We start from the raw sequence: 12,056 nt of genomic DNA, 5'->3' as shown, positions 1-12,056 counted from the left end.
CAGAGCCGAGGTAGAAAACTCAGTTGACCATTAACCTCACTACTGATTACAGCGGTTTCCCAACCCATAAGCCTCTCACCTCTCATCTGAGGCTCCTGACACAAAGTTCACCTCTCTCCTCATTCACCAGCAGAGCGCCCTAGGCTGCAGGCTCGAAGCTGGATTTGTTTCCTCTGTAGTTCACCTCACATCAGAAAAAAGTTTTTTTGGGAGTGTTGGAATCATGGGGGCATCTGGATATGGATATTACCGGACTTCTATTTTTCTGGCCATGTTTGTGGGTTACACTTTATACTACTTCAATCGGAAGACCTTCTCATTTGTGATGCCGTCCTTGATGCAAGAGATTACACTTGACAAAGATGATCTGGGTGAGTACGTGTTTCAGCGGCTGTGCACATCTGGATATTGCAGTTATTTTATGTGAATAATACATAGTTTCAGTGTATCATTTGTTACTTGTCAACCTCTGTCAGTCGTTGGGTAAATGTAAACAAGCGGCATCTATAAAATTGTTTACAGAAAAGAAATTTGCATATCGTAACTGATGATGTTACACCCTCACTGCACTGTCATTCATAAATCATCGACTGCATACAGAGACCTCTATGAACAGTTATTGTTTATCACGTCTGATAAACTGTGTTGGTAATAATTGATAACCATTATCAAGGACAGAGCCGTGAGTAATCCCTCTCTGGGGAAGTTTTTCGGTTTTAACTGTCAGAGGCCGCAGGCTAAAACGCGTGATGTCACCGGTTGTGTCTGTACATTTCACAGGCCTCATCACCAGCAGCCAGTCTCTGGCCTATGCCATCAGTAAGTTCATCAGCGGCGTCCTCTCAGACCAGCTCAGTGCGCGCTGGCTCTTCTCCATCGGACTGTTCTCGGTGGGCGGCATCAACGTGATCTTCTCCCTGTCCTCCAGCGTCGCTGTCTTCTCTGGCCTCTGGTTCCTGAATGGCCTGGGACAAGGCCTCGGCTGGCCACCATGTGGGAAGGTGCTGCGCAAGGTACGGTGTGACACCGCCTGTTCAAACTGTGTGTTTAAAATGAAGACTGAAAGTGCTTTTACACTTGAGGTAGCATATCATTTGTGTATGACCATTGCAGTGTTTAACGCTATATTGGTGTGGTCAGTATACAACACTTTAGTGCTGCCATTTATCCCTTGTCAGTTATCAGAACGCTGTCAGATATGTGATAGAGAAAGGGAAAGCTATGTTGGCTAAAATGAAAGCTGAATGGAGCTACGTTAGTAATTAATTGTAGTTCCTGTTCCTGCAATATTTCGAGCCTGTGCTACTCATCTACACTACCTTTTTGAACTCATTGATTCAGAGACGCACTAAACTAGACCACTGGTTCTCTCCTCCCTGCTCTTCTTTCCCCCCTCAGTGGTTCGAGCCGTCCCAGTTTGGGACGTGGTGGGCCATCCTGTCGTGCAGCATGAACCTGGCCGGATGCTTGGGACCCATTATAGCCACACTGATGGCAGAGAGCTACAGCTGGCGGACCACGCTCTTCATCTCGGGCCTCACCTGCCTGGTGGTGTCCGCCTTCTGCCTGGTGTTCATCAAGAACGAGCCCAGTGACGTCGGACTGCCCAACATTGAGGCCGGGGCAAAGAAAGGGAAAGGAGGTAAGAGATGTTATGGTTCTTAAGGCCGAGATATACTTCTACGACTCCGTTACTCAGTGGTCACGCAGTTGCCTCGACGGACTCGTTTTCATTTATGGTTCTCCGATGGTTGTGGGTGTTGCAAAGCAATTAAAAAAAAAAAGATGGCGGACCAAACTCTGTAGGTGATCGTATTTGTACATAAAAGTTGTTTGTTTTACCTCTTTTTTGCTTACATTTTTTTTAAGTTACAGAGAACTAGACACTGTGCAATGTAAAAACCCCGTTATTGTAACTGAAAAATATGTCTGAGGGAATTTGCGGTGTCTGAGCCAGCTATCTAATCTGGAATACTACTACCCACAAGGTAAACAGCGATGTATTGACGGATTGACGAAGTCGGATAGTTAAACAATTTGGGAGGTGCACGTCAGGCCACGGAGAGGTGCTCAGAGAGGGTTTACAACGTAGGAGAGGGCTCTCCGTGTCTTCGTGTCTCCGTAAACAGACGACCATAAATTGGGCTTTAGTCCGGAGATCCCAGAGAGACACTGGTCCTGGAACTAATGTGATCAGAGTCAGCTGCTATCTTACTATGAAACAGAACTCTCTCATTATTTACCCATTGACAGTGAAAAATGGTGTTCAGATAGAATGGAGAGGTTTACAATTATGTTAAACAATTCATTAACACATTACAGGAGTCTGTTTCCTAATTAAGGGTTCTTCATAGCACTGTGAAATGTGTTGTACATAAAGAGGAACTAAGATTTAAAGTATGTGTTTTTAATGACATGTAGATGTTGTGTAGTATCTTGTTTACACTCTTCCCTTGAGTGTTGATAGCGTGCGTTTTATTTCTGTGCTAGTGGCACAATGCCTTGCATCATCATACCCTACTTCTGGAACGGCTGGACCATAACCTTTAGCACTTGGACTTTATGTACCGTTGGGAGATTCTTTAGTGCTATTAGTGGTTGTGTGAACATACCGTATAACATGTGGTGTGTGAAGAGGAAGATCAATAGGCAGCTAGGTTTCATGTAAATACTTCCAGAGTTTTGTGCTCAGGTTTAACCATGTCTGACCAGTCTGTGCTTTTTTTTCTTTGAAATCCATCCATGTTTTTCTCACACGGTCGCTGATTGTTTCCTGCATGTGCGGACTATTGGACCCCATCACAGAGTAAAGTTATGGGGCCGTGTTTGTGAGGTGTGTGGTCTTACACGCCCCTCTGTGCTTTGAAGTCCAAGGTCAGAGCCAGTCGTAACCTCCTGGACTCTGAACCAGCATGTCCCTCACGCAGAACAAACGTGAACAAGTTGTATTCTGACTGTGTGTCCATGTTAAATGATATGCCTCTGTGACGTCCAGATTCCTCCAGTGACGACAGCACATTGAAAGAGTTCCTGCTGTCCCCTTATTTGTGGGTGCTATCTCTGGGCTATCTGGTGGTGTTTGGTGTGAAGACTGCCTGCACTGATTGGGGGCAGCTCTTCCTGATCCAGGACAAGGAGCAGTCAGTGCTCATGGGTAATGCAGTCTTGAATGTTGTATTAATGAACTACATATTTAATAAAATCAAGGCCAGTAAATCTGACGGCCAAAGCAGAACTGCTGAATCTCAATTACAACAAAGAACTATTGTATTTTTGCCCAATACAAGCCTAATGGGATTACAGATGTCCATTGTTACTGGAATATTTTTTTTCAGGCGTTTAACTTCTGATTGTGTACAGGGAGCTCTTTCATGAGTGCACTGGAGATCGGAGGCCTGATAGGAAGTATTGCTGCTGGATATCTCTCTGACCGAGCAGTAGCCAAAGTGAGTGGCACTCTTTTGAACTGATTAAATTCGTGTTTTGATTTTTTGTTTGCATTCAACTATTCACAAACAGAAGTGGTGCCTGTCTGGATAAAGTTAAACAAATAATAAATGATTCTCCAGATGCTACATGTTTGTGTTCTCGCTTGTTTTTATTAGCAAGGGCTCCGTCTTCAAGGGAACCCTCGGCACACCCTCCTGCTGTCGATGATGGCTGGGATGTGTGTTTCTTTGTACCTCTTCCGGGTCACGGTCACTCCAGACAGCTCAAATGTGAGTTCAATGTCAACCTTTCTCAATCAGATGCACTGCTTTTCTACGAAGGAATTGTGTTATTAGGATGTAAATCATCTGATTATGTTTAGGCTGTGACAACTCTTTAGACTTTAGACATTGTGTAGGTCTTAAAGTATAACACTCTAATGTTTACATAAATAGCTGGCATGAACTCTTTAAGGTAGGAGGTGCTGCTCAACATTGTACTTCGTACTTGGCCAATCCAGCAACAGTTTTTTTGGATCAAGTCAGTGTTAACAGAGTTGAGTCCCACTACTGAGGAGAAACAGAACTCCAAATCCCCAAATCCCCACCAAGTTTGCATCCAATAGAGGCCACTCCAGTTTCACTTGTCTAGACACACCATAAGAAAGCAATTAGTAGAGAGGCTTCATCTGTGCCCATAAACTATGCAGTCATAGGGAGCTACTTGACTGGGTGGTGTGCCTATGGTCCATTGTGGGAATGACAGGATAATGGGACATAATGCACATTCTCATTGGCAATGCTGTATGTCTGTGTCTTTAGTGTTTAATGTTTTTTTCCTGTTGTGTTATATTTCATACAGCTCTGGATCCTGTCTCTTGGGGCTGTTTTTGGCTTTTCTTCATACGGACCAATCGCACTGTTTGGTGTAATAGCCAATGAGAGTGCCCCTTCAAATTACTGTGGAACTTCACATGCCATTGTTGCTCTCATGGCCAACAGTAAGGCCTTTTGATTCTTTTTTTTTTTTTTGTTGGTTAAGTTAGTGCAATGTTTATTTGAATAATACACCTAAAGAAAATTTGAAATAAAATATAATATATGAAAAGACCAGATTTGCTGACGTGGCCTGTTTATAACTTAATGTTTTTTTGGCAGTTGGTGGCTTCCTGTCCGGCCTGCCATTTAGCACCATCGCCAAATATCACGGCTGGAACACGGCCTTCTGGGTAGCCGAGGTGACCTGCATCATCACTACCATCAGCTTCTTCTTACTGCGCAACATCCGCACCAAGATGGGCCGCCTCCCCAAGAAGTCTGACTAAGCAGCGGCTCGCTAAGAAGCACGGCAGATGTGGCATCCTGTCCTTACTTAAAGAGACCAATCTCAGTGTACAGTTCTCCATCTCTCTGTCATACGTATTACGCCTGTCTGGTAAAGAATTCATGGATTTACATTTCTTTTTACACAAATACCTATTGCACAGACGACTTCACAAGTTCTAACCAGCGTAGCACAGTGCCATCTCAAAATGAAACGTCCTAATTGCTTAGGTTGGAAAACTAAGCATCATGCACCACGGAATTTTCTCATCATAACATAAGGGTGATATTTCTAATCTCAGTTCTCAAAAGGAAATGACCCAGAAACAGCATCATCTCAAGAGATGGGGCAAACATTTCTCTAAACTTCTAAAATAAAGAGGCACTCTTTACATACACAGAAGACACTTCATGTCTTATTTTTTACACAGCAGTAAGTTATTCATGTTTATTTTCTCTACCTACGGTAACAATGTGTACTGCTCGTTGAAAAGTGAATCCTGCACCACAGTACCTATTTTGTAGAAATGACCAGTGGTATTACTGTAGTATTTTATTAAAACTATATGATGAGATATGTGCATTATAAATATTTGCATTGCATTTTTATTGTATGCAGATATTTGCATATAATCTCACTTCACAAAATATGGAATGTCAACCACGGGCAATAGCTTTGGTACTGATGTGCCTTGCCATAGAAACTAGTATGTCTCACTTTGTAACACGAGGAGTATTCATTTATAGAGTTAAGTATTAAAACCATCTCTGTCTTACCAGCGTTATAGTTGGACGTATGCAGGGAAATATGTTGTCTCTGTCTCTCGTAGTTCTACCTCCACAGTTCATACCACATACATGAATTTGAGTGAGTGTCAAGTGCAAATTGCACCGTTGCACATGAAGACAAGCATGAAATACTAAAACTGCATTCCCTTTTTGCAGGACTAAATCCTGACAACAGTTTTGTGAATTTGGTGATTCATTTTAACAATGTCATAACTGAACTGTATTGTGAAGTAAAACTTCAATGTAAACAATACTGAAACAACTACATTGTAAGGTACTTGACAGACAGATTTGTTTTAAAAAGAAGTCATTTTTTTTGTTTTATAGCACAAAGCATGTAATACTACAACTGCATTCCGATCTCCGTCTCAATTCTGACGACTTTGTAACTGTTTTGTTGTTGTTGTTGTTGTGTTTTTGGTCTTGTCATTAATTTATGTTTTAATTGAAGTATTATTAAAATGTTGTGTAAACAATACCCAAATGGCTACATTCTACATGGAATGTGGTTTAGAATTTTTGTTTGGTAACAACACTCTGTACACTCATTTGATACCGGCAATCAGGCACCACTGCCCCTAAACGTTGTCAAGATCTAACAGCATTTGAAGGACAAAGTTTCCTAGGTATATGCAAGTTCCCAGCTCACATGACTAACTGCTTCATTTGGGGTTAATACAGGCCTTAATCTTACTTACTCTCATTGCATTACATTTAGCAGACGCTTTTATCCAAAGCGACGTACAAGGGAGAGAACAATTAAGCTGCGAGCAAGAGACCTAGTGTAACAATAAATACTATTTTACATAAGAAATAGAAAAAAGTGCAGGAATGTAACTACTGTAAGTGCAAGTTAAGTACTAGTAGAAGTGCAAGTTAGGAAGGGAGGTGCTCTCTGAAGAGATGGAGTCTAGGACATTAGTCCTCAGTTATTATACTTCACAGAGAAAGGAAATGACAACTGCACAAGTCAGACACAGACTTCAGACAAATGATTATTATTATGATTTATTATATTATGTACAAAAGTAACAGAATATTATTCTGCGTTAAAGTGACGTTTCTTCATGCCACACAATATGTGAAAAGTTTCGGCACAAGCCATCCTCAGTACGAACATCGATGGCCTGTATGTGGTGACTTTCTCAGGCAAAGCAATGAGTCAGGGAACATACCTTAATCAGGCACCACTGCCCCTAAACGTTGTCAAGATCTAACAGCATTTGAAGGACAAAGTTTCCTAGGTATATGCAAGTTCCCAGCTCACCATTCTTGTCATCTTTTTCAACAACGACAAGCTAAATCCATGATAAAAAGAAAAAGTTCATTGGGCTGGAGAGGACATGTTTGCTGTGACTAGGTACACCAACTCTTCCTTTGTGAGGGCCGAGGTACTTCATCCCCTCTTGATCCAGTTCAAGACACAGGCCCAAAGGTAGCAGCTTTCTCTGCAACCTCCAAGGAACCCTTCAGATTCTGATCAAAGAGCTCACATCTGAAAGACAGTATTCAGTTCAAACATAAGAGACTTAAGTTATCTCTTTCACATAAACTAGCTCTTGTATGCCATTATCTATGTGACACAAATACTCTCATAACCAAGCCATCTCAATGTGCAATATACAAAATGGCAGAGGTTTGTTTAGAAAAGACTGGAACTCTATAGTTACACATATAAAGAAACCAAAATGTTAGGATTGTGGCCTTTAGCCACCTCAGTCTACCCTGTGACTACATAGATAGATAGATCACCAACTGTATCAGCCATGCTGATGAGATTCTCACCTGATTGGCATCTCTAAGGAGTAGAAGGGGTTCTTTAGTGCAAAGTCTGAGTAGATTTCATATATCTTTCTTAACAGCGCATCAATACCGGTCTGTCTTGGGTCTGCCAGTACAATGAACTTTATACCTGTCAAAACGCAAAGCAGACAAGGAGGTTATTTATCAAGAGAGCTATGAATATTAAATGACATACAACTCACATGATAATATACAATATAAGGGCGTGTGTCCATATAGCGTTTTTCTCTGGCAAGGCGCTGGGTAGCTGATTTTCAACTAGAAGCGCTCGGACCTGCCGCACAAGAAAAAGGCGGAACACTGAAAAAAGACGCTGGGTGCTGCGCTTCTTCTCTAGTTCTCCTCACTGGGAACAAACGCTGTATGGACACTCTAGCCTAAAACTCTCAAACCTGTAAGTGTCTGGAAGCAGTGCAGTTTAAAGGCATCCGTCTCCAACATCTCAATCCCTGAACTGCCAACCTCTGGTGACAACTGGGAGCCAATTGCAAACAGCCTGACAGGCAGGGGAAGAAGAGAAATACAACTATTAAAGCTGATACGTAAAGCATGAATTTAATCTACCCCGCGAAGCTTAAATCTCCACTTTAGACAACGGTGTTTAAAAAGTGATTGACACATTAAACACTGAACATAGAGGGTGCACAGTAAGGTGCACAGCAGAACCCATAATCATCAGAACTGGTATCGTAGGATCTACTTACGAATGAAACATTGACGCCAACATCAACTTCTCATTGGAGCTCAGGCGGGCCCTGCCAAATTTGATTGACACAGGATAGTTGGCTGGGTCTTTCAGATACTCAAGGATCTCCTTGCCCTCCGATGTATTCTTGCCATTCACATCAACGCCGTTGATCGAAAGCACAGCATGGCCCACTGAAATTAAGAAACAAATCTTCTGTTATCTTACGGCAACGCTGCTGCTGATTTAGGATGCTTAGTAACAGCATACACTGCAGAATAGTTAGCCTAAGTTAACTAGCCAGTCATACAGACCCACCTCTAATGCCATCCCGCTGGCCAAACGAGACCACAACCTTCTCGTCATGAATCTTCAAGACTAAATCTAAGGGAAAACTGAAGGTCTTCTCGACCTCGGTTCTTGGAACGTGATTATCATATTGATAAATGAGTCCACCTGCCTTGTTCACAACATATACACTGAAAATCGCCATTTTCTCTATGAACCAGCTGACAGCCTCGTCCACGAATCACGTGACCAATGATTATCTAAAAAAAAAAAAAAACGGTGGCGATCAAATGCACAAACTACTGACTGTAAGTGCATCAAAAAATAGACGTAATCAGAATGCTGAAATTTTACATTAGTATCTAAGTGGATTATGTTTTCCAAACAGTTTATGACAATCATTGGTTCTCATAAGAACTTCGTTTCCCATAAAGACCTTTGTTAGCTCCCGGATGCCCGCAGTGTCTTCTGGGACTGGAGCGTGTTCCACTTCCTTTCTTTCCGACATCTTGACCGAGCAGCATCATGGTGAGATTCTTTGGGAGATTTTTATCCCCCAATCTACCCATTTCTATTCTTGTGTTAGGATTTTTTTTGTTAAATTGAATTCCTAACATGTTGATTGACAACATTTGAGCAAATTAAACGTTGAAGTGCGTCCCAGACACAAACAGTATTCCCTGAAGTTCATCAGCCGTGCTGCGGCATGCTTTAAAGCGTGCTACAAAAACGCTGTGCATTGGTTTCAGCCATTAGCTTAAAGTTAGCCATCGACGCGTGGCCTTTGGTGCTATTTCTTAATCTTCCGTTTTGCAGCTGAATTTGATAATTATTTGCCAGGACATTCACATACTTCTACAGTTGTTAAGAATCCTTTTCTGGAAAATGTAGTTGCATCAAATATACCCATAGATTGCTGATCACACTAGTTTTTGCTTGTAAGCTATCTAGCTAGGAAATATTGGGTGACTGCAGGCCAATTGGTGAGCTTCCTTTTTGCATCTTGTTCATTTGGCAGTTCCGTGTCTAATTTTGACTCGTCAAAAGATTTGTAGACCCTTTGTCTGTGTCTGTATACACATGAAGGTGGTATCCGTTGGGCCGCTGGATTTTTAACGAGATCATGAATTACTCTACCGATGACACCATTTGCATTTTCATCCACAGCCGCCCAAAGACGCGAAAAAGGGGAAAGACTCTGGGAAGTCCAAAAAGGACAAGGACCCAGTCAACAAGTCTGGAGGCAAGGCCAAGAAGAAGGTTTGTATTCTATCTAAACTAGCTGATGTCGAGACCAAATGCTGACTGTTTGAAAATAATATTGAACTAAAGCTGAGGTTCTTTTTCTTCCGAGCAGAAGTGGTCCAAGGGAAAAGTGAGGGACAAGCTTAACAACCTGGTCCTCTTCGACAAGGCCACCTATGACAAGTTGTACAAGGAGGTGCCCAACTACAAGCTGATCACGCCAGCAGTGGTGTCTGAGAGGCTGAAGATCAGAGGGTCTCTGGCCAGGGCCGCACTCTTGGAGCTGCTGGGCAAAGGTAAAGAATGGCACTGTGCATGGCAAATAAAGACCATGAAGGGGTTTAACAGAACAGAATGATCCAGTACAGATGGTTCAGAATGATGTCTGTTTGTCTTAGTAAATGGATCTAATTGATGTTTGCACTATATTAACCAGAGGATGTTGAGGTCAGCAGCATAATTACAGTTCCTCTGTGTTCTGAAATGTCAATTTGGTGCACAGATGTTTGCCAAACCTGCCAGTCATTTGAAGGTATTCTAAAGTTAATTGATTTCAGTTTTTATTGACATTTAATTTAGTGTCTGAAATTGAATCCCAAGTTTGCACAAAATGTGTGTGTGTGAGAATGGGTGTCCGTACTCTGTTGCAGTCTTATCAGGGCATGCAACGCATGCGCAGACTATTGATGTGTCAATGTGAATATTTTTCCCCCCCGTCACCTCAGGCATGATCAAGCTGGTCTCCAAACACAGAGCTCAGGTCATCTACACACGTAACACCAAGGGCGGAGATGAGGAAGTGCCCGAGAAAAAAGACGAGAAAGAGAAGTAGAGGTACGCATGTCCCCATCACACACCTGCAGACAAAGCCTATACACACAGACTAAACCTCTGACTTGGCAAACTAGTGAAGCAATCAGTTTGAATCTCCTACTTTGCTTAACAACATAATTTGTAGTAGTGTCATTTTGTCATAATTTGTACTAGTGTCATTTTACTAACTTCACTTGCCTGTGTTTTGTCTGTTGTGGCAGTGGCTTACATTAGTAAACTACATTTCAACCTTTCCCTGGTTGTCGAGTTGCTTGCAGCCCTTTTTGTACTATGGGATGCTGAGGTCTGGCCCTTGCTTCGACCTGTGTTATGCTTAATTTATGCTACTCCGAGCCCTCTCCGAGCAAACCTCGTACGGGAAGTTAGAAAAATGAGTAGGTGCACAACAGCACGGTTCGGAGAGATCGGTTAAAGTCGGAGAGGCGTTCCCTGTGTCCGACTCCGTGAAATCGGAGTAGCATAAATTTCGCTTTAGACTTGGTTATGCATAGCACTGCATGGTCCGTGCTGGTCCAAAACATGCTACGAAAATGGACAGGGTGTTTTGTTTTTTTACTTAATTGTGGATAAAGTGCTTATGACTTTCTGAACTTGCAGATCCATGTGAGATCTCTGCATAATCATAACCAGTTCTTCATTTGAAACACAAAAATTGGAAATGCCTTTTATTTTGAATGACTGTCTGCAGAAGCACTAGCACACATGGCCCACTGTTGCTTAACATTAACGTGCTTTTATTTCTCTTTCAGGGTCTATCTGATGCTGGTGCCTGGATATTTGTAAATGAAAATTGAATAAAAACAAACAAAAACAACGTGATTTGCATCTTTCATTTGTAACTCAATCAAGACTTGCACTGTCCAGTTAATCAAAGCTTATGGATCTGTCTTGCTCTGTGTACTGAGGTAGGAGTTAAAACTAATAGATGTTCTCAGTCGTGAAGGAGTGCTGTTCTTGGCGAATCCTTGATGGAACGCCAAAGTAGGTTTCTTGGTTCAAGTTGGCTTGTTAAGTGTAAGGATCTTAGGAAAGAACCAGTTTATTCCGACGCGTAGCCCATAACCTAGGACAGTACGGTCACCTGTCATGAGGAAACTCTAACATGATCCTACAGAAATACAGAGGTTATATAGAGTAGAATTAACATCTACACAATGGCATAATTTAAGTTATCCGTGTGGAAGAAATGTAGGTGTGGGCTACTTGGGACCTTTTGGTAAGGGCGGTGGGGGCTTTAATTATGTGGGTGTTATCTGATGTATGTATGTGTTTTGATGTCACTTTTTAGATGATGTGGACGATATGTCTGCATGGGGGGGAGTTTGAGGTGGTATGTGTGTCTGGGGGTCAAGGTGTGAATGTGGGGCCCTGAGGAAATGCCAGGCAGAGGGGTCCAGTTGAAATGCTAATATGTCCGTCTGAAACCATCTGGTTTGGCTGAAGTTAATAGGGTGGGGGGTTATTAATATGCCCTGATATGTGAAATACACCCAAATCTAACAGTTGTGGCTCAGTTATTCAGGTCTCCTTGATTTATGCACGAATCATTGAGTAGCTTACTTGCCCTCAGAAGCAAGGACTTATTGCTAAGGTCTTTTAAGTACACAAAGTTTGTACGTGACCAGGTATTTAATGATGAACATGTAATTCCCTTGCTGTGG

General features: G+C 42.2%; 3 protein-coding genes across 3 annotated transcripts; 2 read left to right on the top strand and 1 right to left on the bottom strand.

Moving 5' to 3' along the window:
* The first annotated feature begins 28 nt into the window (after nt 1–28).
* Nucleotides 29–6,018, top strand: slc37a4a (solute carrier family 37 member 4a). The gene is made up of 8 exons (XM_012838355.3): nt 29–371; nt 781–1,013; nt 1,399–1,642; nt 2,996–3,154; nt 3,361–3,446; nt 3,606–3,719; nt 4,291–4,429; nt 4,587–6,018. Exons 1-8 carry the CDS (start codon nt 224–226, stop codon nt 4,751–4,753), a joined length of 1,290 nt encoding a protein of 429 aa, XP_012693809.1. The 5' UTR covers nt 29–223; the 3' UTR covers nt 4,754–6,018.
* Nucleotides 6,019–6,532: 514 nt separating this feature from the next.
* On the bottom strand, nt 6,533–8,557 carry trappc4 (trafficking protein particle complex subunit 4). The gene is made up of 5 exons (XM_012838361.3): nt 8,347–8,557; nt 8,048–8,222; nt 7,736–7,839; nt 7,326–7,452; nt 6,533–7,035 (listed from the first exon to the last, which is right to left on the bottom strand). Exons 1-5 carry the CDS (start codon nt 8,519–8,521, stop codon nt 6,957–6,959), a joined length of 660 nt encoding a protein of 219 aa, XP_012693815.1. The 5' UTR covers nt 8,522–8,557; the 3' UTR covers nt 6,533–6,956.
* Nucleotides 8,558–8,691: 134 nt separating this feature from the next.
* Nucleotides 8,692–11,209, top strand: rps25 (ribosomal protein S25). The gene is made up of 5 exons (XM_031573939.2): nt 8,692–8,844; nt 9,484–9,576; nt 9,674–9,857; nt 10,287–10,395; nt 11,145–11,209. The coding sequence occupies exons 1-4, from the start codon at nt 8,842–8,844 to the stop codon at nt 10,391–10,393; spliced, it is 387 nt and encodes a 128-aa protein (XP_031429799.1). The 5' UTR covers nt 8,692–8,841; the 3' UTR covers nt 10,394–10,395; nt 11,145–11,209.
* The last annotated feature ends 847 nt before the right edge of the window (nt 11,210–12,056 follow it).

Source organism: Clupea harengus, chromosome 9 (assembly GCF_900700415.2).
Source record: "Clupea harengus chromosome 9, Ch_v2.0.2, whole genome shotgun sequence".
In the NCBI taxonomy this organism is placed as follows: Eukaryota; Metazoa; Chordata; class Actinopteri; order Clupeiformes; family Clupeidae; genus Clupea; species Clupea harengus.
Note: the sequence above shows the minus strand (reverse complement) of the source record. Positions and strands in the feature narration are given on the sequence as shown.